At 34.5% G+C, this 27,186-nt stretch overlaps 1 protein-coding gene across 3 annotated transcripts; it reads left to right on the top strand.

Annotated features, from left to right (window-relative positions):
• Window positions 1-4,918: 4,918 nt before the first annotated feature.
• Window positions 4,919-20,256, top strand: LOC107189138 (zinc transporter 1). Of its 3 annotated transcripts, none has more exons than XM_015577612.1 (8): window positions 4,919-4,931; window positions 13,886-14,078; window positions 15,152-15,277; window positions 17,589-17,887; window positions 18,817-19,061; window positions 19,131-19,309; window positions 19,385-19,471; window positions 19,859-20,256. In XM_015577612.1, exons 2-8 carry the CDS (start codon window positions 13,890-13,892, stop codon window positions 20,240-20,242), a joined length of 1,509 nt encoding a protein of 502 aa, XP_015433098.1. In that variant the 5' UTR covers window positions 4,919-4,931; window positions 13,886-13,889; the 3' UTR covers window positions 20,243-20,256. The 3 variants fall into 3 exon arrangements, with proteins under 3 accessions (XP_015433098.1, XP_015433097.1, XP_015433099.1); XM_015577611.1 differs by lacking the exon at window positions 4,919-4,931 and adding an exon at window positions 12,493-12,506; XM_015577613.1 differs by lacking the exon at window positions 4,919-4,931 and adding an exon at window positions 12,495-12,515.
• The last annotated feature ends 6,930 nt before the right edge of the window (window positions 20,257-27,186 follow it).

Here is a 27,186-nt window from a genome sequence, read left to right as displayed (position 1 = left end):
TTTCAGGGGGCGGACCGCCGAAGAAAAGAAGAGGCCCAGCACAAACTGTGTACTCAAGAGGGCAGCAACGAATGGCTCTGCATCTTCGGATGTGGAGTCATTACTAAATATTTGTTCACTGTACTCGCCTGTAATTGTAGTAGTAGTTTGTATATTGGCCGTCATATCGGCCCAACGACCAGCAATATTGGGCAAAATCGCGGATTGAATTAGTGTTGCGGATGAGACTAGATCACGGGTTGTATTAGCTTTGTAAATTGTCAATATTAATCTTCCTAATTACTTGGAGAATAGTCTTACGAATGATGAGATCGTGTTTGCATTAAGATCATTTCTTTATTTTCAGGGTAGTGTTGCGAAAATGAGCGCGATTGCTTATTATTTTTTATTTAAGTCGTTTTCTTTTGTTGAATTAGTGTTGCGATATGAATTTATCGGGTTTGTTTTAGTGTTGCGATTGATGAAATGCCCAATGCTGGAACCACAGCAGAACCACAAGGCAGCTGAAATAGCTGCAATGAGTGGTTCACGACAGCCCAGGTGGCTGCACTAATTGCATTAATCTAAAGTTAGTGTTGCGTATTGCACATTGAAGGTGCACGGGAGTTTTTTTGACTTTTGTATTCAGTAAATTAGAGTGGCGAACAAAGGAGTCACTCTAATTATTGACAAATGATTACTGTTGCGACTGATAAGCGCCTATGTGGCTGCTCTCGGGATCTTTTTATATCATATTCAATAAATTAGTGTTCCGGAGAAACGTATGGTCCACTCACGGTTTTTTTTTAAGTAAATAAAATGCAAAGAGTGGACAGGTTGAGCGCCCTACGAGGCTGCTTTTGTGTCATTTGTTTTAGCGCACTATTGTGGCTGCTATTTTTTACTTGTTTAGCGCCCTATTGTGGCTGCTATTTTTTACTTCTTTAGCGCCCTATTGTGGCTGCAATTTTTTACTTGTTTAGCGCCCTATTGTGGCTGCTGTTTTTCTATTTTTGTTGTTATTGTACTGAATTATTATTATTGATTATTGTGCACCAAGTGTTTACATTGAAAATACTGTCGATAAGAATATTTATGTTACTAAACAAAATGTTCTATTTTTAATAATTCTGTAAATGTTCGTTACAATTTGTAATACACATTAAAAAATCTATGCATCGACAATGATGATAGATTTGATTAATTATTGACACGTAAAAATTAAAATAAATTTGTAATTAGAGTCCTTAGAAGTGACTATTCGTTGTTAGAGTTGGTGATATATCAATTCTTGAATCGTTATACGTAATTTGCAAAAGCCATTGATATCAAAATAGTGTACATTTTTGTAAATTTTTGGAATGTCTCTGCGAAAATCAAAGTTTCCTCGGGACTGTTGCTGAATGTGATACTAATGAAAAGCTTGCAACTGAAAAAATATGCAAATGCAATTCGATCCTTCATATTGATAGCAAATTTTCAACTAGAGTCGCTTTCAATTTCCTGATACTATCTCTGTACGAAAACAATTTAAATTTCGATACAGTAAAATACGATTGTTTCTTGATTTGTACTTTGACACACGAAAAAGATATAGTCATCAGTTAGTCGATAAAAGTTAATTGTATGAAAAGTTAGTGTGTATGTATTCTCCAAAATTTATTCTTGTTTGATCTATACTCAGAGACGTATTGAATTTTTAATTCATTTGTTTAACAATTTTTCTAGTAAATTCATTTTTTGGTTTTATGTAGACATGATAAAAATGTATGATAATTCCTTGTCTTTTATGTCTACTAACCCGTTCTTTTTCAGCTTCTACTCTAAGGAACCAGTTTCTGTATCAGGTTAATTACAGAATTTCCTACATTGAATACCTGTTTGCCAAAATGAAGGGTTAAAAATATCAAGTAACGTGATATTTCATTTCTAATCGTTCGAGTTTCTGTTTCAGAGATCATCCTGCAATTAAGTTCAAAGAAGTTCACCTGAATGAATTATATTTTATTTTCAAAAACGTTTTGTTATAATTCTCCCAATTTCTGCTTCAGAAATCATCATATGAAGATTTTTCTTTACGCCAAGATTAGTGTAATTCGGGAGGGGGAAATCTGCTCTCGGAGCAGCAGTTGCCTAGCTCTGTTCTACTTCTATGTACTTATATTTTATACCTAGTCGGTGCTTCTATATCTCATTTGGGCTAACACAACTCTACAATAAGTTGCTACTTTCAGTCGTTATAATAGCTCTCTATGTTATCAACGCGGGCAGTTTGATTTCGCGGTGTACATACAGTGGCCGCCCGTTAATTGCATATTTCGGGGCTGTAGAGGGTCAGAATTCTAAGAATTATGCAATAAATGTGCGCCAATTACCCGAGCGCTTTCCCCACCACTCTATAGGAATAATCATTTAAAACAGTACTATTGGTTCACTTTTACCTTGTACTATTTTAATAAGTTATGTATTATCACACCCTAGACATGATACGAAGTGTAGTTGATTATGAATGAAAATATCTATGTAAAAACATTGAAACATTTTATGAAAACAATATTCTATACACCACACATTCTCTGATGAAATATGCGACACCGTATGTATTCCATCCTGGCGACAGAGTGGGGTACGCGCACGTGTGTGGGGAAACGTGTGAGTGAGGGGCGTTGCCAATATGCAATACGAGGGAGTCCAATTAACGAGCGGCCACTGTACATATGTATATATACATATTGTCATAATGTACATACAGTAGGCATTCGTTTATTGTATCTTTCGGGGCTGTAGAGGGCTAAATCCCTGGAATGATGCAATAAACGAGGGCCATTTACACACGCGCTCTCCTCGTCGATTGTCCGTTTACTTGTTCGACGTAGGTAAATACAGGGTGGGCTGGATGTACACACTTTTTGATCACCTTACTATCTTCGTAATTTTTAGAAATATCAACAAAGTTTATTTACCCGCAATTTCGGCGATGGAAAATATGCAAGGTAAACGCGATACCATATGATCCATTCCTTCTTTGCTGGGCGACAGAGTGGGGTGCGTGCACGTGTGTGAGAAATAGGTATAAGCGAGGGCCGTTGCCAAAATAGTGTCTATGTAATGTACATACATACATAATTATGAATATAGGGCTTGTATGTTTGGAACAATGTTTTCTGTTTTGTAAATAATTTTATTGTCAATTGAATCCGCCGATGCGGGGGTCCTACTGTATACAAATTGATATTTTTAGATTCCTTTCTATTCTCAAGTAGCCTCCATTAAATTACACCATTTCTATTGTTATGCTCAATTATTCATGATAAGGAGTCATCCATAAAGGAATTGCAGCATGGGTGTGCATTAACGAGAACATCAGAATGATCCTGATACAGTTTCTTATGTACAGGGACGCAACGTTTACCGTTCAGGAATTCACGATCGGTTTCATTGAGATAGACGAATCCGTGAAGTGGAAACCATAGTCTTTTTCCTCTCTCCGTTCTTCAGCCGAATACATTCCTGTGCCTAATACAATAGCCGTAAAAACGTGTTCCTGGTGCTATCGACGGAAACTCGCCAATTTTATTACGAAATCAATCATGTTGAATTGCACGAGCTTTTGCTGGTTCCACCGGAGATTATATCGCGCCGTCTGTTCGACGACATGGAGAACACGACGCATCAGAATAAACCTGAGCTGTGAGTATCAAATATTCTGATTCGCTCATACGATTCGCTCAATATTGTCTCGAGAATGTATTAATCCGTGGTTATGTTACGTGTCCACATGAAAGTATTCTTAAGATATTTACCTGTTTGACCGTGGGACGAAAGAATTAATTGATAAATGGGGGGCATGAAGGGTTAGTCGACTTTGTTTCAGTTTGTTAGTTTCTCAGTTTTTAGCTACTAGCTCAGATTCAGCTACTAAGTTTCAGAATTAAATGACTATTTAAGTTTCAAAAAGAAACTTTTTTAGTTTTCCCAATAGCAAAAAACTTGCTGTTCGTTAACAACACTATATTTTTGCGTATTGTAGTATTATTAATAGGACTAGGGCTGCCATACTTAAAATCATTAATCTAAGGCAGAAGGCATTAAAACCCCCGACATTTCCATTTGAAACCCGGACACTTCCAAATATTTTTTATATTAGGTACCATATCCCAAGACAAAAATTTCAGGAAAATAAAAATAGGATATAGCTGTACAAAGTAGGAATTCATTTGTGATTTAAAGTAATTTAGAAAATATGCACACTTAAATTATGGCAAAACCGGGATCACAACAAAAAATCCCCCCGGGCGTCCCCAGACGCCCTAAAATAAGTCCCCCTTTTCAATACTAATGATCGTTTCCTTTCTCGAATCCTTTTTTTAGCCCTTTTTAGTTTTTAGTCCTCCTTATAAGAAAAAATATGTTAGGTATTTGTACACCCGACTGGAGTAACTCTGAAAAATACAAACGAAGAATTCGACGGTTCTCGTTTCTTCAGTACTTAGTACCTATTTCCTCAAAGAGAGGAATAGTATCAATAGCTTACTTGCTTGAAGACCCGAGAGAAAAGAGAATGCTCATTTTCGCGATCGTATACGACTTTGCGTGAATTATTGTCGTTATTAAACGAGCGAAATTTCTGACAATTGTGTCGCCAACACCCTGCTACGGGTATGTCAACAATAAGATACAGCTGATTATGTTCTGGCTATCAGGAAACTGTCGTCGACAGTTCCATGCTTGTATACTGTCGATCGTCCGATAATGGGGGAAATGATAGTCTCGGGTTATCGGGTGCTACCTACTTCGAAGATAATTACAATGAACAAAGATACAGGCTAAGCAACACGGAATCACAGACGTTCCCTCGCCGCTCGGTCATGTGCGCTTGTTCCGCTTGCACCAATAATCGGTGAAAATTGATCAAGGGGAGACCGAAAGTTCATTGTTTTCTGCGTAATAAGGTCAGTGACATTTCAGATACGGGGGGAGGGGTTACAAGAAATAATATAATCAAACGGGTCATTGTTTTTCTAAGGAACACTAACTTGTTAGAAGTATTCTCTATCTTCTATGTAGAGTAAATTTTCGATGTGTTCGAAGGCTCCTCGGCATTGACAAGAAAAGGTGCTCAGGTGCAACGCTGACTTTTTAATAAGATTTATCACAGTGGTAGAGCTTGGAATTCTCAAGCCAATTATATTTGTTTCAGCCGCACGTGGCAATTAGTTTATGAAATATTTAATGTTCCGTTCCGAGAAGCATGCGAACACTTATCGATGCTTTACTGTATAAGATGTTCCTACACAAATCTATTTGCGACCACGAACGATAACTACCCTAAAAGTTCATACTCGGGGGAATGATCCCTGTGCTAATTAATCATACGTACGAATAAGATGAAATTGACCATATCTAATTAGATAACATTTTCCTATCCGAGTCTAGTAGTTTGGTTGGGCTTGTTTGACACTGGCGTGTAGAGTTTCGGCCAACGTTGCGTTCCGACAGAGTCGTATTAAGATGACAAATAATGATCGGAGATGCGGACATTTCAGAGTTCAAAAGCTATTACCGCGCCCGGATGTTAGCAACTAACTCTCTGATGGCCCCCCTCTGCCCCAACATCTAGCACACATACACACGTGCACAAAACGGTTAAGGTGCATACACACTTGTGTCCAGAGCGTTAATTCCTAAGTAACCCCGAAAGTATTTATCCGCTCATCTCGTATGTATAACGCATTTTACATGTTTAATTAATGTTAAAGATGGAAATACGAATTATGATTTATATTAGTGTAAACCATGTTTACTTTTGGATTCGGATCTATTTAATTCAGAAATTATATACAGTTTATTTGGAAAGGTAGTGTTATCGGTGGAAATAGCAAGAGAACACACACAAAAGCGTCTACCCGAAGTCAACATTTATTTTACGTAAACTTATTTCGAATAAATTGATATTTTGCCGAATATATCCCACAGTCTTACTACACACTTTTTCTACTTACACACTTTGAACTAGCTTTTTTGTAAAATTCAGTGTGAGCGTGTTTTTGCCACTTCCAGAAACTTTTTTGTTTAAATAAAGTGTATACAGATTCGTGGTTGAATGTATCCTAATCTTATACGTAAACAGTTTTTTAATTTACTTAAAACTTTTTACAATTTTCGTGAACGACTAGTTTCGTTGTGTTGAAGTGTTCTAGAAGCTTTATGATTTGATAAGTCGCGATGTAGATAATTGTTCTTTGCACGACGTTAGATCACTCAAGATTCGTTTTGTTCGTTGCACATGAAACAGTTGATTTTACGAATACACTTAACTCTTTTTTTATACGGAAGATACGTTCCTAAAAAAATCATTTAAAATACGTTCTAAGTTATTAAAAAACCGTGTAAGGTGAAATAAAGAACTATATTTCATTTTAAAAAATCGTGTAAAAAAGTGATGAAATTATATGTAAAATTTAAATATTTGACAGCAAACAAAAAATTGATGCAGATTTCAATTATATTCTAACTAACATAAAGTTATTATTACATAAATATTGCAGAAACAAAATATTAAACGTTTTCAATACAAAATACTAGAAATAATATAAGTTATTATTCGTCGCTACTTGATAATAATGGCATATGTTTACGGCCAGGTGGACCGAAATCGCTATCCTCGCTGGAGAGATCTACTACATCCACCAAGTTTGAATCCAATGAAGATTTTCGTCCGATTATTACATTTTGAAGTGATAGACTGCTTTCCGATTATTGAGTGTCATGGAATCATTTTTCATTTACCTGCAAAATAATGTACTGATACACTTAACTACGTGATACAATTTAAGCTCTTATCGATGTGTCAGTTAATTTGAAAAAAATCTTATTTTGCCCATCACTGCCTTACGTGAACTAATAAGTTACTTTTCATGAACTATCTTGCTCCTTTTTGTTTCATTTGCTCACATTGACGATAACTTGTAAAGCGTGTCAGAGGGAATGACACGATAAAAAAGCAAAGACAGTTTTTTTCGTGCACTGTGTTAAAGGAAATAAACCGTGTAAAAAGAAAAAAGACGGTGTTTTTCTTCGACCGTGTTACTTCAATATCGCGTAAAAAAACACCGTGTAAAAAGACAGTTATGTGTGTATCATTTCACCATATCCTTTTGAGTGAAAATTTTTAATGAGGTCACTGTTCATACCGAAGCGTGTTTTCTATTGCTTTTTATACACGACATGTCGTGACAATGATTATTAAACGTTACATTAGTACGAATTAAAATTTCCAATGAAATCAAGTCCACATAAAATCTCCTAAACGTTTTAAAACGTTGTCTTTAAATTTATAACATAGAAAAATATTAATTTTGCATTACGTATTATGTATTATGTATATGTATAAACGTATTAAGATAAACGAAATTAAATGTCCCTTTGCTGTGCTGTCTCAAGTGTGGATCCACCTTTAACTGTGTTATTATACATGTAGTTCCTGAAGCTAATACGTTTAATTGTGACAGATGTTTGTCATATTTGACTTTACCTGTTGCGTTAAAGAATTTATTTTCTTAATACCCATAAACAGAAAATTGAAATAGTATTCTCTATTAAATGTTTAAAATATTTTTTAAAGTTCTTTTGTTACACGAAATTTCACTGTCCAATAAGGATTTGTAAGTATATTATGTCGGAATTGATTATTCGGTTTATACGCGAGTCCATTATTCGTTTCGTCCAGTTTGCCGGTTTCGAGCACGAAAACTGTAATTTCACGGGGAAATATAGTGGCGGACCGATTACTAAACCGAGTGACGAAGGCCGCACATAAACGAACGATTTGTCAACACTGACTACATTGTCCCTGGTAACTTTGGAAAACTACACAGTTTCTTTCGATACATAACAGCGCAAACACTCCTTCCATTAACTATGCGCCCTTTTGACAATGACGCATAACAAGGTTCTTATCGGCAATACAATAATCTAAATCTTTGGGAGTGCTTCATTGAATAGAGAACTAATATTTTAGACACTCTTCACTGTCATATTCTTCACAAGCCTATCGTCTTTACTAGAAACCTACAAAAAACTTATTTATCTCATATAACTTTTAATTACCATGTTTCTCTTTATCCAAATTTTTTATACATTAAGAAAATTTGTTCTAAATTTTACCGTTGACATTCGAAGAATTAAGAAAATTTTGAAACTTTTATATCGTAAATGCATTATAAATAATTTTTGCTCTAGATCATGTATTTATCAGTATCTCTGATGTCTGACGATACGATTTTAGTGTTAGAAGTGTTATTTAGTTTTTAGATAGTTGTTTCGCATAAAACTAACATGTTGAAAGTTTAGCCAAGAAAAAAAATTCCTCAGAGAGGAGAAAACAGCTCAGAAAGAGTTTTTGTTTAAAACAGAAGAAGGTTTATTGTGCACATTTGGAAGAGTTATTTAAGTTGTCAAACTGTAAGTACTGGAAATTGTGATTAATTTAATCAAATACTTTCAAATGACGTTCCTCGAAACTCTATTTTTCAAATTGCTTTGTGAAAACCTCTTGAAAACTACTAATCCAATTGATTTCAAATTTTGCACGGATATACTATAAATACTTGAGGGCAATGTGAGAAATGGCAAATGTGGGAGGAGAAATCGATTATTTTCGCTTTTATTCTTTTATTTTTTTAGCCTGAAATTTTTCATTCGAAACGTATAACACGAGCGTGAACTTGACAAACAGGTGTCCCTGTTTCCTTCAAGCAACGCTATTTTATTGAATAACTGAATCACAAACAATATTATTAACTAGAAGAAACTAATCGATTTCGCTGGCAGTACATTACAATTGAGCGGTAAAGAGGGAACGTCACAAAACAGCCTTGTCCAGGAAATCAATTCTTGATACTTTAGACCACCATAGGTAAAACATTTCATAGGTATAACATATGAACTTTATCAATTGACAGTTCTGCAGTCCCAGTTGCCATCAACAAAATAGGTTCTACATCATAAGATCGCTAAAAATGGACGTTCCTAATTCTTTCTCTCACCTTTCAATTAATGCAAAACTTCGAATAGAGTTAGGATATTAGTTCAGTGTCAAAAAGAATCAAGACATTCGTCGATAAGTGTTGTACGTCTGAAAGAACCCTTGAACAATCATCTATTCCTTCAATTCTCTGAGCAATTGGTCATTCGTGAACGACACAAACGCGTATCATTAACACCTTAAGCGCCAGCTCCGTAATACATGTATTACGTTTGTTGGGTACGGTCGTAAAATTCCGCCTCCAAGATATGACCGTCTTTTCTGTACTACTAAGGTATTATACGTATTATCACTAGACTGCAGATTTTATGTATTTATAGCATGCCAAAGTATGTGAGATACAGTAAAAAAGAAAAACGTTGTCGAGTATGATGAACTGTTTAGTTTATTTTCATCTCACTAGGATCCCTGAGAGAAGACAGAATGTTCTATTTTTATTCTTTTCTTTATAAACCACTTCATAAAATGACATTTTGAATAAAAATCCGCAGTCTAATTATTACGTATTGCATTTATATTCTTGTATTGTTTTATATGAAGTTTTTTATTTTTCTTTATTTTTCTCTAGATAATTTAATTTCACGTTGTGGAAATGTAGCTCGATTTTACATGTATAATTTCTTATTATATATGCAAAAATAAAATTTTTTTTCGAAAACTAGTGTTTGATGTGAATTTAGAAACATTTATATAACAAAATGATGAAATAAAGAAAAAAGTGGTGATTTTTTTACCGTTTTCCTGAATTTTAAAATGTGTTTAAACAGTCATATACGTTTCGTGGCACTAAAAAATGTTGATTATTTTGTGAGTGATTTACATTATAAAAATACATGTTTGTACTGTAGAAAACTGGAACGAAAAGTTAAAAATTGTGTGCAGTGACGTAGAACGATTTTTTCCGAACTGTCCCAAATGGTGGACATGATTGAAGTCATATGAATAATCCGAATTCAGTTCCCGCGGTAACGCTGCCTACCAGTCACAGCGCGTAGCCACTGCTAGCGCGGGAACTCGGCTGGTAAACTCGCGTTCTGATTGGTCGGGGTTTTTCGTTAATATCTCGGTAACGAAGCCTCAGATTACATTGTTGTTAAGGAAAAACTTGTTCCAATTCACCCCCCGAGTACCCCATTTCCGGGTTGGACAAAACTTTTGTTACACTCTGTATAACACTCTATTCGACGCAAATGCTATCGAAGAATTATACATAAGTATACATAGTTTGAATTAACTTGTTTTGCGAATTTCTTGAAAACTGAAAGAGACCGACTATTATATGTATAGGAAAAAGTTGTCTAGAATGATGACCTCGACAGAATATTTCAAGGTTATTGAAATCTGAGATGGCTCCATTATTCTGTATAATTACCAGAAAGTGTGTTGATTTCCATCGAAAAGCTTATGCATCTTTTCTTTATTATTCAAAAACGGCTCAATTTATTTAAATAAGCCGTCGCTAGCCAATAAAGATAGTTATTTAAATAATGTACGTCAAAGACGAAGTTGATCGAATGAATGGCGAGGCAGTTATTAGGTCCACCGTTTTGAATAATGCTGTTTCGAGACAAACGCGTTTGAAGATTTAGAAGAGCTTTAAAGTTACGTCAGATGGAAATCCTGTAATCTACTTTTAATCAGCGATGTCAGTACTATAAAACATCCTTTGGAGTTTTAGTCTAAATAATTGACAAAATAATTACTAAGCAATAATTTGTCAATAATTTTTAATTTGACTCTTGAAGCGGCACGACTGGTTTTATTCATACGACTGTAACTTCCTTAATAATTCCTCAATAATTTGAAAGAAACATCGATTTTTTTATGTTGAGAAATGTATACATATAAGCCCTGAAGGGGTCATGCTCAGTCAGGAGGCCGAAAAAAAAGTGTTCTTTGGGAATTTTTTTCTCGAAAACTATGAGCCCTTTTTCAAAAAATGTGTTATGTTTCAAAGATTGCAGTTTATAGATTATAAGGTAATTTTTTTATTTAAAGATATTTATTAGTAAATAAATGGTGAGCGATCTTCCGGATGTCTCTTTACAAAAAGTGGTCTGCCGTGATCACTGTAACTTCGTAACGGTTCATCTGAATTAAAAATTCAGTAAGATTTATGTAATGGAAGAACCAATCTTGTCCTTGAACGTGGGGTTTTTCGAAATATTGATTAGGAACAAAATAGCAGACGTTTTCTTGAAAAAGTGCGATTTTCATCTAAAAAATCAGTCGTTTTTGGTCAATTAAAAAAAAAGTATGAAACGAACAAAAGAATCCTTCGTTCAAGGACAAGTTTTTCTGATTTCAAATAAGGCGCAAAAGGCTTCATGTAAGTCGACACAGTAGTTTTCGAGAAATATTGATCACCGATTTGAGAAAACGCTCCCTCGTGAGTTTCGATAAAAAGGCGTTTAAATTTTCAAGTCAAGCTTACACTTATATAAAATATTCATTTTTTAACGCCTGTATCTCTGTCATTTTTAATTAGATTACTTTGAAACTTGCACAACATATTGTCGAGATGTTGTCCGTAAAGAAAATGTAGAAAGTGAAAAATCGATTTTTTGAAAATTTCTGACTGAGCATGACCCCTTAAGGAATTAAATCCCTCGTAAAATGTTCAGACTCCAGTTACAATTCGCAATCACTTTCGCCCAATTGATTCACCCTCGCCTTCGTTCACCGAACAGTCAAAGGCCTCAAGCACACATAAACACACACCCACTCGACAACAACCAGTTCCCCGAATCTGCTTGCACGAACAGCGCGCACAGACACGTCAGGGGAATAATACCTTAGAAATTATTATCGGGATGACTCGGTTCGGTTCGGGCCAAAAGAATATCGGACCTTCCGTAGGTAGGTAGTCGAAGGAAGGGGCCCAGCGATCGGGGGGCGCGGGTCAACCACGAGCAAACGAACCGAACCGAACCGCTCCAGCCCGAGAGTTCAACGGTTAAACGCGGTGGAACCGTGTCGCCGGTAGCATATCCACATCGTTCGTTGGTATCGTGTTCCGTCCGTGTCGTCGTCCTCCGAGACGAGGGGAACCGCGATCGGTCGTGTAGTGCAGCAGTTCAACCAGGGAATAGTGTGGTTCTTTCCGTTCGTGTCTGTTATCGGTGTCGCGGTATGGAGCTAACGGATATAGCGTAATTACGGACGCTGTCAGAGGGATCGTTTCAAAAGAGAGTAACAGCAGCGACTCGATCGAAAGTAAAGTGATGCACGATGAATCGTTAGGCGGGACACTTTCCATCTTGTGACCGTCTGCTCGAACTGGCCAACCCCTTATCTCACCCCACCACCCTCCCCGGCCCCACGATCTTCGCTCCCTCGTGAGTTTCAGTCCCTCATTCAATATCAGACGACACAATCATAATCGAAACCCAGCGACCGATTGCGACGGCTAATGTAACTGCGACCGAAGACCGTTGCTGTCTGTCACCTTTTACCCTGCTCCTGGGCATGTTTTATCGGGGTAAGGAACGTGCGTACTTTTCAATCTCTTTTTGTCTCTAAGTTGTACTATTAATATCGGAGAAACAGCGGTTGCCGATAGCGCACGATCAGGCGGTCCCCTCGCTTGATTACACGCGACAGTGGTTATTACAGTTTTTCGCTGTCACATTGTATCGTCACCTCGTGCGCGTTGTCGGTTTTGGAAGAGTTTCGGTTTGTTCCGTACGTGAATCAGTTTGAACGCGGCCCCAGTGACACTTGAGGTTCATAAACGCGGGAGCTCGCGCGAGTAGTTATCGGTGAGTTGTATCGAAATTTGCGGAGTTCAGTATTGTATCGGTGTTTTTGTTATTATTGACTGAGGATGTGTCTACGAAACGATGAAAATCAAGGAAAAGTGATTTCGAAGTTTCATAAGTAAAAATTTGAAAGGAACATTTTTTTTTACTGCTTGTTAGATTTTGTGTTTCATTGTGTGTTAGAAGTAACGTGTGTTAGTCTGGTTATTACAGTTACTTTGGTGGGCTAATTTTATCTTAATCTTGTGCTTAGTCTTTTAGAAAATAGCTTGACAATTACTATCGTCCGTTGCTTTTAGTCTTAACTAGTCAGAAGTTAAGAGTGGCCTACTTTTTTCAATTTAGGATACGTTGAAAATATTTGTTTTTAAAAATATTTCTTTCTTGTTAGATGACGAGATTTGTTCAACGATAGAGATATAATAAAAGTAGATAATTGAATAAATGAGTCACACTTCGGAAGAGTAACTTCGAGTACATATTCTGCAGTGCACTTCCAACATGGCGGCTTTCCGGCAAGGATACACGCGCGATGGAATTATTACTTTCCATCGATGTTATCATTGCAGAAATTTATTCTAGAATATTCACGCAATGTCAAAGATGCTATTGCAAATATTTCCACGAATTTAACATACCACATAAAACGTATTACATGATAGAAGCAAATCATTGATTAGTAACCCTATTTACCATTGAAATATTCAAATAAAAACTCGAACAAACCAGAAAACCTCTCTGATTTTCAACAATTAACAGTTTCAGTCCTAAGTCACCGATGACCGTTATTTTAATATAGAATAATACAGTTACCGTAAACAGATAATCAATTGGAATATACGTTAAATATTGTTACGACTCGATTTTTCTTGACCTGAAAAGTCTGAGAATCTTATATAGTATAAGGGGTTGTTTTTGTTATTTCGTATTACAAACCTTAAATTCGTGTCATTGAGTAGTGACTGACAAGTCTCGAGACATAGGAGAGAAAAAGCTCACCGTAAGAGAGTATGCAACGGTAACCGATCAGTCGGCAGGTGGAATCTATGCGCATGTGGTGGTCCAGGACGGAATAAGAACATTAGTTGTGTGACTGCAGGGTCATGGCTGTGAAAGAATGGTTCAGAAGATTGCAGCCGGTCCAGTTGTACTTGGTCCTGTTCTTCACCACCACCTTCTTCATCGTCGAGATCGTAGCCAGCCATGTGACTCACTCGTTAACGTTGCTACTAAACGCTTATCACATGCTTTGCAATATTATTGCGCTTGCTGGCTGCATTGCATCTATCAAGGTAAGCTTCTCGAAATTATCGAACGATATTCTACGTGTTTGAAATCATTAACGGGGTCGTAGCCGCCAATAATGTGCCTTTTCATGAATTATAAAGAGGTCTGATAGCGTCTTATTACTGTTTTTCTTTTTATTATCTGAAGCTGGATAGTACGTAGGCTGTACCATTAATATTGATATATTTTCATGTCAAATTAATTTGTTAACTGGAGCATTCATTGCCCAAACGACACGAGTTATCTCGTCTTTCTGACAGTAATTGTGAAGTGCCTCGCGTATTGTGTTGCATTTCTGTGTCGAGTAAGCTTGTTTTACTCGTCGCAGAGATCTTCTCATGTAATTTCAATATTTACTAATTTCACGTTATTCCTATCATGATTGAGTGGGAAAAGTTTTTTTTTAAGTTGAAATAACTAGTAGTCACTAATATGATATTTTGAAGGAAAGTTTATGACTTTCATATTTATTTGATTGATAGAACCTGTGAGTTTGTAGGGTGAGGCATTAAGCTTAAGCAAGTTAAACAAATGCGATCTATGAATTTGTTAATTAGCAGATATATTGTCGTACTTTTCGTGAGATTATAATACTTGATTCTGGTTGAGTGTCTTCTGTGCTATGTCTTCAATTAGTATAAAATTTGTCTTATTGACCCTTTCTTTAGAATCTCCTTTGAATCTTTTTATTTCGGTTGTTACAATAATCATCCCCAAAAATACTTTTAAATGATGGATTTAAATACTGAAACAACCAATAATAGTCTATTTTCATTTGTTCGTTTATTGTGAATTAGTTTGATTTCATTCAATCAATTCTATCTCTAACATGTGCTTCTATGCATTTCCAGTCATTTATCTTCTTATCGATGTAAAAATAAAACGTGATCAAACAGAACAAAGGCTCACCTATTATCAAGGACTCATAATTATTGAATTTATCATAGGATTGCACCTACATTGCAACATTTCTATGCACGAGTTTTCGTTGTCTACAGACACTAAACAAATCTTAATTTGTTCACGAAATTTTCTTTATTTTCTTTGTTTAATGTACTAGTCTATTCGATTCTTGTAGTATAGTCATCGTCAAAGCGGGACTGATCACACTGGCAACAGCAACACTAGTTCGTTACGAAATTCCGTAATTTGCATAAATAATGAGGAACGAGGATCTGCAACATCTCTGTCGACGAAGACCAAGGTAAGAAAGTGATAATTAATTCTTTCAATTTTCCTTCAATTTTTTGAACATATTACATTCATACAGCATGTGACTTTAGTGTTATCTTATAATTGGTTAATTTTCAATTCCGCTAAAAAATCTTTACATACGTTCATTTGGGAGCATCTGGGGCGATTTTATCAAGTTTTATGAAAATTTGAGGGTGGACCTTTTCGGAACTGCATCCATGAAATTATATATATATGTAGGGAATATTATGTTATACGTATGATGATTGTTAATAATATAAGTTATTAGCCGCGGATTTATGGCGAAGTAGTAGAAACGGTAGTCGGGGCCAGTTCTTGTAGGTGAAGCAGGGCGTGCATGCACGTGGGCGGTCAAATTCCTAGGGCGGCCAATAGTGCACTATATAAAATCATTTCCTAATTTGATTATAGCTTTGAGTTTTTCGAAATCGAAACTTATGAAAACATATTTAAGAACGTCAATGACTCAAGGAAGGTTTAACGATTTAGAATTGTTAGCTATAAAAAAGGAATTATGTGAAGCTTTAGAATTATCAGATATTATTGATGAATTAGCAAATAAGACAGCAAGAAGAGTACAGTTCTAATTTTATGGGTACATTATGTTATTTCTGTTTGAAAGCCTCTAGATTTTTTATTTGAATACAATCAAAATAAATATATTAAATATGTTTACGGACCTTTTACCCCTGTCAACTGTATGGAACTGTCATAAAAACATAGAAACAGGCTCTTATGTGTTAGGTTAGATTACGAATCTAATCGCAATCAGCATTGATAGGGGCGACCAAATATCTCTAGCACGCAGGCGGCTAACAGCACAGCACCGAGTACTGATGGGCACCATCGACTAAATTAAACTATCGACTAATGACTATTTAGTCGCAACATATTATCGACTATTTAGTCGATAGTTTTTAGTCGACTGAAATTTTGCTTTATAGGTTATGTATAGATTATGTCATCAACTTTTCAGCACCATTGGTGTATTTACCTTTTCGAAATGTATTAGTTCATAGATAGAATTTCAAAAATATAAGTGATAAACAAGTTTTTTTAAACAATTACTAATATTCGATTTTTTGTAAGCTATTTAATATTGGCACTTAAAAAATTAACTGCTCTAAATTTTTTATGAAAATCAATTAGGTTATAAGCAATAATTTGCACAGTTCTTGGTAATGCATAAAAAAATATATGGAAAAATTACAATTCGTTTGCATCGCGAAGAAAATAATCAAGATCCAGTCAATAGCGATCAATAGCTCGATAGTTCGAGCGAGTCGCTTGAAGCGACTAAATTTAATCGACTACAGTAGTTGCTTCAAGCGACTAATATTAGTCGCCTGAAAGTAGTCGACGATTGAAAAAATTAGTCCGCTGAAAGTAGTCGTTGGTTACTATCGACTTAGTCGATAGTTTTTAGTCGATGGTGCCCATCACTAGCACCGACCCTGACGATAGTCCATTCAACGTATGAAGGTTGGTCGCTGAGGGGTTAAGGGAAATTTTCCGTAGTATCAGGCACTGATGTTTTTCACAAACAAGCAAGACGTTTATGTGGCTATAAAATCATCGTTAATATGAATAAAAGAAGGATAACATTCGTATATATGATCTTTTAGTTATGTTTAAATCCTCTTTACATATTGATACGCGTTTTTCACTGAATGTGAGTTACGTGTTTGGGGTCATATGATCCCTCCCTAGTAGGATAAAATGATCCCAGGAATCATTTTACCCATATGCTATATTATTGTTGTTTGTTTTAGTTAGAACAATGCCCCGTCAGTATGAAAGAACAGCAACGCGTCAAAGCTGTTTTTATTTAAATAAAATGTAATAACTGAAATGCTTTTTAATGTTCGTCGTATTTACTATCAGTAGGTATAAATGATCCCCGGGGATCATTTTATACACACACATTACAAAATGATTCTTCAAAAAGTATGCCTTCAAAGAAATGTGAATAAAAAATATAATTGATCACGTAGCTAAATTTTATTTAACCCAATGATAAAATAGATAGACTAACTTACAAAAACTAATTTACTATTATTTAAATAATGAGCATTTGTATTTTCTATATAAATTACACCTTAAAGGGATGGTTTTAGACTCCTTTCCCCTACATCCTATTTAGTCATTTTTTCTTATAATTTAGGTGCTCGAGGAAAAAGTAACATCCTGTATAATAAAAATTGTTATATAAGTTAAGACTGTCCGAGACTACAGGAGTTGCCCCTTTCTTATACTGTAAGTCGAAATATTTCTCACAAAAGATTATTTCTACATTCTAGCAATCACGATCGGACAGGAGGATGAAGAACACCTTTGGATGGGCAAGGATCGATATCCTTACCATGCTCGTTTGCTGTGTTTTCCTCGCGTCATTCTGCTTCTCGTTGCTGGTCGAAGCTTTGCAGACTCTGATCCACATAGACCACCTGGACGAAATGCACCATCCGTTGCCTGTTCTGGCGATCGGCTTTTCCGGTATCCTCCTCAACGCGTTTTGCTACATATTGATCGGAGGATACACCTTCAACCAGGGTATCTATCTGCACGTGACGGTGAACGGAGACGTGATGTTGCGACGGTAATCAAAATAATTGAAAGAATTTTATATTATTGAATGCCACCGCAGTAGTAGCAGGATGTTAATAGTAGTCTCTAAGTTATTTTGATAAGGTTTTTACATATTTTCAACCTTAGTTAAATCACTTGATTTTTTCTTTTGTATTATTAACATAATTCTTGACAATTCATTTTGCATAGTTCGATTTACAGACGTGTGCAAATTATTGGGTAATATAGTCTTCGGAGTTTGCCGATATTTTATAGAAATATCAAGAAATTATAGTAAGACTATTAATTCATAATTTGAACGCTTCTTTGATACCAAAATTGGAAAGATATGTGTGGTCCTTCTTTCTCTTTTCTTAAAAAACAATTTTTTTTCATAAGTAATCATTAGCTGGTACCTTAAGTATAGTAGTATTTCTTTTCATATTACCTTCATTTTATAATATGTTTCTATTATTTCGGTGGATAGTTAAATGCATACCGAATTGTAGTAACTGATTGACAGTCAAACAGTGAAATTCTTCTTTTCTTGCCTCTGCTGTACCTTGAGTTTAAGGATTTGCATATATGTGTATATTAATAATTACATGGAAACAGAGATATATGAAAGAGAATTCTTGTTATAATTGTTTCTCTGATTCACAATTGATGTAGAAGAAATACATATATACGAGTACGAAATAATAAAATAAATAATGCAGAAAACAAGACGGTGACTTATGGAATTTGTTTTGTTCTTAGTATGTTCCTGATGAATGGCCTTAAAAAATGCTGATCCAATCCGTTGAATATTCGTTGAATAGACGATCATCCGCTTATTTTAATCTTTTTCTCTAACTATCTTTCTTCAGCCTTCTACCTTTATCTATATATGCATAGTCAGGATGTCAGTGCCATATATCAGAATCTCCATTTCATGGATCGTTTTTTATCTGTTTTTAGAAACGTTAGCCCTCAGCCGACGATGGACGGCGAGCAGCAGCTATCTTCTCAAATCAGACGGAGCCCATTGGGTATACCAAAGAGCCAAGGTTTTCGTGAAACCTGTCGCGACGTACTTGGCTGTGTTCTGGTTATGTTGGTGTCCACACTCGTATACATCACCGACTCTGGTGTGGCCAAATACATTGACCCTCTGTTCGCCATCATTTCCGCGATTTCCCTCTTCTTACTCAGTTATCCGTACAGTGAGTACATACTTTTATTTCGTCGAACGGAATTCCGACATCGAATAACGTTTTTCTTCATTTTTACAGTGAAAGGTTCTGGACTGATACTCCTTCAAACGATCCCCAATCACATAAATATCGATTCCTTAAAGAGGGAATTGCTGGAAGCTTTTCCGGGTATAGTGAACGTTCATGATTTACACGTTTGGCAGCTGACGGGACAGAAGATAATATCCACCGTTCATATTATATTTTTGGATCCGACGGTGAGACTTCGTTGGGTAATTTATCTTAAAAAAATCGATTTAGGACGAAGAAGTTATAACGTTCATATTTCACAGGTTTATGCTAGTATTACCAATCAAGTCACGGAGTTCTTCATAGAAATGGGTATAACACAAGTGACCATTCAGCCAGAATTTCACAAGGTACACGGAATATAATTTTATGTGTATTCAGAATTAACCGAGATCTTTATTTTGAAAATGCGGTGATACCTTCGATTTCAGGAATATTGATAATGTGGTATTTATTGTTACAAATAAATGCAAATAAATTCCGTATAAACAATCGAGAAAAAATGAACTTACACCACTTTCAAAATAAACGGTCCAAAGAACTGTCTTTTCTTTTGTAATTTAAATTCAAACTGTATCTTCTCCATTCGTTGTTTTGTATAAAGAGGAATATTCGATGAACGTCATTAAAATCGGTAAGCTGTTACCAAAGTTTTGAAAAAATAGAATGTAATTAATACAGAGTAATAGAAAATTGATGGCAGGTATACTATGTAGAATGGTCGATGTTTTTAACAGATGAGGCCAAATATGGAGAAGACAGGCTGCCTCATTCGTTGTCAGGGCGAACACTGCAGTTCCTCGCAGTGTTGCTCCAAAGAGAAGTTCATAGAAGACTCCTGTTCGCATGTATCGATGAAGCAAGTGCAGTCAATAAACAAGAAGCTCGAGAAAAAAGAAATTATCCCGGCTCAGTCGGTAGTCGATCTGAAAAGGTTCACTGTTCACGACGACGAGGCGTCACGATCGCCGAGGGACAATATGGCGGACGGAACCGCGGGACGGTCGAACGATGGGCTGACAGACGATAACAAAGATAACACGGACGGCAGTTCCTGCGCTATAAACGTGGACGCCAATAACCAAAAATCCAGTCAAAGTGATGTCGAGCTAGCATCTTAACTTTAAGACAATAATTGAACGAACAATTCTATTTTTATAGCTTATTTTTAATAGGAAACAATGGATACTGGATGATCGATACAGTCAATGTTGAATCGAAACAGTTTACTGGTAATAAGGATAAAATTGAAGGCGGTAATTGACGATTTAGAATTTGTTAGGTAGCTATTTTTTAATTATTGATCGTACATTGTTAATGTTATTGTTGTGACATTTATGCTTCCACTGTGACGATTAGTATTATGGAATGAGGTGTCTGGTATGCTGTATAGAATGTGAAAATATTAGTAGTTAGTAGTAATTATTTGATAGTTCCTCGAGATAGATATTTTAGTAAATACGTACATAGGTATTGTTTTCAATTCTTCATATTTTATCGAATTAGACTGAATATACCGAGTAGAAAATGTGGTCTGTGAATATAATATGTCTTGTTATCTCTTGCAAAGTGTTCGATACTATTCTTTGCATGTAAAACTATTCTTTTTTAAAGAGAAAGACTGGAAACTGATAGTAAATGTTCTAATAACTTGTATGTATAAATAATACAAGTGGGTCCACACTAAAAAGTATTTTTAAAAAATGAGTACACATATACCATAGAATGCAGATTATTGTTGTATCTAGCTCCGCAAAGGAGATACTTTAATTACTGACACGAATTACATACATAAATAATTTTTATTTCCACAATGTACAAAACACTGTTTATACACACTGCGTTCACATGCATTTCTTACAAACTGACCAAGGATATCGAGTGTATTAATACTGAATGTATCCCTACAACATTTAACATACAAAATTATTTTAAAAATAAAGAACCGAGTATTGAAACAGATCTAAAAGTGTAATTGTCAAGCGTAATGTAATCAGGAAGGCAATAGCTCCTTATCCTGTTTTAGATAAAAGAATTCTTCACCATTGCTCGATCGACACGCTGCCTGTCATGGCGATATCTACGAAAACTTCAAAATTTTCTTTTAAGTAAACCAAAAAGTGTACGATTAAATTTATTCTTTACAGTTTAGTACAAGTAGTTGTACATATTTTCAATGTACAGTGCTATGCAAAAGTTTCGGACTATCTACCAGAATAACATACTTTATAACATATTATTACTTTGTGAATGGAGTTAAAAATATATAGAATTAGTTTGGATTTGTGCATTACATACTTCTTAGGAAGTATTTTATCTTAAAATTAGTAAGCGTCTTTAAAAAATAATAATTCGTTTCATATAATTATGTAATATTTCATATGACATTTATTGTTGCAACGCTAGTAATTAATTCGAGGTTCGATGGAATAAGTTTCTGATAAATTCTTTTGGTACTTTCTACATTTCTTTTTCTGATACTTCAAGATTCTTATTTCTGTCATTACCTTTGTTTCTAGAAATATTGACCACCCTAAAGTTGTGGCTTTGCAGTGATCATTTCGTAACTAATAATAAATTTTCTTTCTCTAATAATAACTGAATTAAACAATCATTTCTCTTGATTGGTGTTTTGGGTCCTCGTTCTGTTGTAAAATAAACTTATTGTCAAGTTATCTTTACCTGTTCGGTTTCGTTTAATGTTTCAATACTTCATCGTGAATCTTAATAGGTTGTCTAAAACTTCTGTGCATTGCTGCATACTTACACAGTGGTATCAAATTGCGAGATTAAATAAAACAAGGTGTTTTAATACTACATATATAACAATAAAACGTCATTCGTAACTTTGCCCGATACGGTATTCAAAATGGTGTCGTGGAACTCGTTTGGATCGACCTACTTTCGGTCATGGGGTACTAATAAACTCGATACATTCATAATTAGCCAGCGCCAATTTGAAAGTCATAGATGCAAGCTTTGAATAGACACCGGGGCGTGTTAACTATCGTTTGTAACAGAACCACCGGTTCGTGGTGAATGAAACATTTTTACGTTACGAATGATAAACGAAGGCCGCGGATTCGTTCTTCCGTGTCGCGTGTCCGTGTGGGGAAGGAAGCAATAAGCGTTTCGCTCCAGAAATATCGAGTTTATTTTATCCGCAGGATGCCTGTTTGATAGCTTTAAACTATGGCCAAAAGTGTTTTCCCGTTTGGTTACTTTATGCAAGTTATTCGCGCGTGTGCACGTGCTGGTATGCATCATCGATGTGATGTGGAACGTGAAAGCTGCTGAAGTATAAGACGTAGTCGAAGTAATATAACTCGATAAATTGTTACAATTAACCTCGCACAAAGATAAATTATATCTGTAATATCGTATAATTTCGTAGTTGTCGCTGTTTTCGAAGTTTCAAGTCGCATTAACATCACAACTATAAGTAGTTATAATGATAGTTGAAATCAGTACGGTAGTTACAGATACATTGATCGAAATTGCTATAAAGTAACCATGTTTTTTTATGAATTCTTATTATTATTTAATACTAATGAAAAATTTTTGTTTGATAGCATTTTGGGATTAATTAAAGAAAGCGTACACATCGGTTTCAAAAAGTAAATATAACATTTATTAAAAAAAAAGCAAAAATATAATTCAACAGAAAAGAAACTGCGAAATTTCTATAAAGTCATTCGCTTTTTACATAAGTAAAGTTGAAATTAACAATTGTTTTTCACTATTTCTCTATTAATACTTAGTCTAACCTCCATTTTTTTGAATGAAAATACAAAAACAGATTACGATGGAGCAATAAAATTGGTGGTATTTTGAAAATACACTAGCCAGAATTTTTACAAAGTTATCTTCATTTCCATAGATATTTTCAAAATACCACCATTTTTATGGCTCTGTCGTATCTGTTTTTGTATTTTCATTAAATAAATAGAGGTTATACCAAGTATTAATATAAAAATAGTAAAAAACAATGGTTAAGTTCAACTTATGTAGAAAGCGAATAACATAGAAATTTCGCAGCTTCCTTTCTGTTGAATTATATTTTTGTTTCTTTTTGTTTAAGTAAATGTTATGTTTATTAATTTTTTTATGTATTTATCGTACTCATTTTTTTATGTATTTATTGTACTCATTTTTTTAAAACAATGTGTACGCTTTCTTTAATTGCTTTCTTTTTTATTTTTTTGTGTAGTAGCTTGGAATATTTCCATACCAATTTAATAACAAAATGCATTACACCCAGAAAATTCGTCAGCGTCCTAACTCTGATATAAAGAAATTACGCAACGCCACAGACATTCAGTTTTCCGTTTTACTTAAAATTTTCCTGCATAATTATGGATGACAAAGGTGAGCTGAATGTTCTCGTCCGTTCGATCAAATCAATTAAAATACACCAAATGGCTCAGTGTCAATTATTATCACTCATACATTTTATACTATAGTAATACATATAGTAAAAGTACTACATAATATTATAGTTTCTAGTGATTTTTATGATAGCAACTACGTAATGTCACTAAAAATGTCAATTAATCAACAAAAGTAATTTATTTCATTTTGTTATGGAATAAATGATAACACCTACATTTATTATTTATCGGATACATAATTAAACAATCGGTGGATGAAAATATTGTTGGGCAGTGCAATCTTTTCATTACGTTAGACATTTGCAGACTATAATTATATAGACAATTTATGTACAAACATCAATTTTATCGTATTATGAAATTCTCCTACACGTAACTATCGTATAATATGTAATATCAAATGGCAAAATCATTGTTGTATCTTCTAATTGTCCATTCGTCTTTAATATCAAATTTTCTTAAAAATAAGTATGTAAGCTATCCGAATACTTTTGAGCGTTCGTTGACATATACTATGTAGATTGATTGGAAAGTTTTGACCGTTTTTCATTCAGTTTTTACTGATCATTTGAATCATCCTGATGGGGGAGGTACTAATTAAATTTCACCGAGGGTATTATTTTTTTCCATGAAATATGTCGTTGATCAGAAAAAAATACAGTGCACGTATTTTATTACAACTATCCAATATCCAGTTTAAAGGGTGAAACCGCCCCACAAAGTTCGAAAAAAGCTATACGAAACATAGGTATATGAATTGTTTTCACCTCTCCAAGTATTAATTTCGTAAGCATCTTCAATTTTACAAGTAGGTGGGGATGGATGGCAGCAGAGAAAGCAATGACGTTGCAGGCATGTTACGGCACAGCTTCCCATTCACTCGCAAACGAAATGAAATAAATTACTTTGACACCATTGTGTAAATTCGAATTGATACATTTTTAATTACATGAACTATTACCATACTATCGGAGGAATTATGACAATGTCGACAAATGCAAAAAGTAAGCAACCGAATACTTTTGTGCGGTAACGTACACGTAACAATATTTCCTATTTATAACAGACGCGTAAATAACTCCTGCAATTATAGCGTCAGTACGTTTCAATATTCTTCTGGCAGGGGTAGTTTTCCTCTCCGTAGAAGACACGTGAAAACTTCATCTGTTAGTGAACGTCTCGAATAACGAGAAGAGAAAGACAAAATAAAACTTTTACTGAATTAGGCTGTAGTTCCCTACAGGTCCACGTCTCGATTTTCATAAAACTTGGTAAAAGCGTCCAAAATACTCTCAAATATAATGGGGTAATTATACAATATCATAACAGATAGGTTAACGCTCTGCATTTTGAATTCCTATTTCCCTATAAATTTTGTCAGAGGTGACCTCAAAGTGCAAAGAGTTAATATTATGATAACAACACATGGAGTGGATCTACATACAATAACTTGTTTGGGACGGTTTTACAAAAAAATTACAGTAGCACCACCAGACGTTGTATGTTATGACTTCCGCTGTAAGGTGAGTGGGTCGTTAAACGTGCTATGGCACTTCGTGTGTTTAACAATATAAAGATACATTTATTCTTCTATTGTTATTTCAGTTAATTTTCAATTGCGACAGAAAAGCTTTTACATATGTTCTATTTGGAGTACGCAACCAAATGAATGAACACTTAAAAGAACTTCTAATTATTAAAATCGAATTTTAAGTGACAATAATATTAATAAATATTTGGCACATGAAAATTACATTTTTTTACATCTATACTTTTTCATAAAGTATAGATTTTAATTTAAAAATTTCAACAAATGTAACTAATTAAATTAAAAAGAAAAATGCAGATTTCATCAATAAATGAACATTTCCAAACAATGCACAGTACGGCCGCCAATGGACAAAAGTAAAAAAAGTCATTGTTTAATATCGATCCGATAATGTGTTTGCAGTATGTTTTAATGTCTACATGATCACATTTATCAACATAAGACGTAAAAAATTCCATGGGGGATTAGTAACAAGTGTTTTCTGCAAGTAAATATCGAGGTAACCAAATAGTATACTAATATAGAACGTAGTTTGTTTTTATAGCTGCATGAATAAAAAACGTTTTGTTAAAATATAAACGTTTAATATAAACAATCGTGGCCAAAATATGTCTAATTCTAGCGAGTCTTTACAAGTTTTTATAACACTTAGGATGTGAGATAATATCTGAGCCGTAGTCAAACAATAAATCTTATTCACTTTCCTTTCCTCTAGAATCAAATTTAAAAAGAACCACTAAAAATATCCTGTGGTTCGTATTATTTCATATCAGATAGACAATATATTTTAATATTCTGTGATTTTGTTCTTCCGTAAACCTGTGAAAATAAAATTTATGAGTCTTAAGAAACACACAAAGCATGTTTCTTAAGGAGATACGTCATCCTGGAGGGTTCATAATGATAAACAACTTTAAAAGTGGTTTTTACGAAAAGTATTAAAGATACGGACGAAAATCAAGAAACTTTTGAATATCAATGAATTTAAGTAAATTCTGTGACATATCCTGCAAAATTGTGTTCCGACTCGCATAACGATGCATTATAGTAGTAATAGTTAGTTTGATAAAAAAATGTTTCGAACAAAAGTTAGTCAATATTCAGCTGACAAGAAATTACAATAGTACCTCGTATTTTTTTGAATAGAACTGTGTATTTTTTATGCTTTTATCGATGCATTTTTGTATTCTCTTTAAAAATGTATTAGAGTACTTAGGTCGAAAATTGATTACTTCCGAAAGTATAATTTTTGTTTTGAACGCCCATATACTCGTCGCACTGTGCAATGGCGCGAGAATTGTTTGAATATGAAACAAGGAATCGAAGAAAAAACAATATGTAATCATTTACTTACATTAATAACTACTCGTTTTCATATCGTATACTGTTCATTCACTGGTAGGTACGTGTTCATTTACTGGTGCATCCACCCTACATCTCTTTACTACATATTATTCTTATAAAAACACCTAACATAGAGAAGTCACGTCTCGGTCGAATTTTTGTTCAAGTTTCTGGAATTCATATACACACACACATTGGGTAAAAAAGTAATTGCACACCTTTTCAAACAGAACGATTTCTTTAAAATTGGACCAGGTACCTTGAGTTTCTTTTGTGAAATTAGACGGATTTGTTTACTAAATGACGTGTAACAACATTTTGGAAAAGTTGGAATTGGTCGGAATCGCGAAGAAAATAGTAAAGGTCGTTTTTTACAATTTTTTTTTATCTGAGACTAATGAAAATTTAATAAATACATTTCGAAGATTTATGTTAGTTATATACATGCCGAAATTTTTATTGAAATATTTAGATTTACTACAGTTGCAAGTCGAAAGTCGCGAAAACCTGTGATTTTCAGCATATTTAACCGTTTGTATTTCATAGCAACGATAACCGTTTTCGATGAAATTTTCAGCATATAAATTTTCGAAATGTATTTATTACATTTTCATTACAATCTCAGATGAAAAAGTTGTAAAAAGCAACCTTTTTCTATGTTCATCGCCATGTCGACCAACCACAACTTTGTTCAACATTTTTCTTAAACATCATTTAGTAAACTAATCTTTCTAACTTCAAAAATAACTCAAGTCAGTTGGTCCAATTTTGAAAAAGTTGT

This window comes from Dufourea novaeangliae, unplaced genomic scaffold, assembly GCF_001272555.1.
Source record: "Dufourea novaeangliae isolate 0120121106 unplaced genomic scaffold, ASM127255v1 scaffold144, whole genome shotgun sequence".
Lineage (NCBI taxonomy): Eukaryota > Metazoa > Arthropoda > Insecta > Hymenoptera > Halictidae > Dufourea > Dufourea novaeangliae.
The sequence above is the reverse complement of the archived record's forward strand: the minus strand, read 5'-3'. Positions and strand labels throughout refer to the sequence as shown.

Bases quoted from the DNA above. Each gene is read 5' to 3' on its own strand.
- LOC107189138 (XM_015577612.1), top strand. From the start codon at position 13,890: ATGGCTGTGAAAGAATGGTTCAGAAGATTGCAGCCGGTCCAGTTGTAC. The intron at 15,278-17,588 runs GTAAGAAAGTGA...TCTACATTCTAG, and splicing joins CTCTGTCGACGAAGACCAAG to CAATCACGATCGGACAGGAG. The intron at 19,310-19,384 runs GTGAGACTTCGT...CATATTTCACAG, and splicing joins TTATATTTTTGGATCCGACG to GTTTATGCTAGTATTACCAA.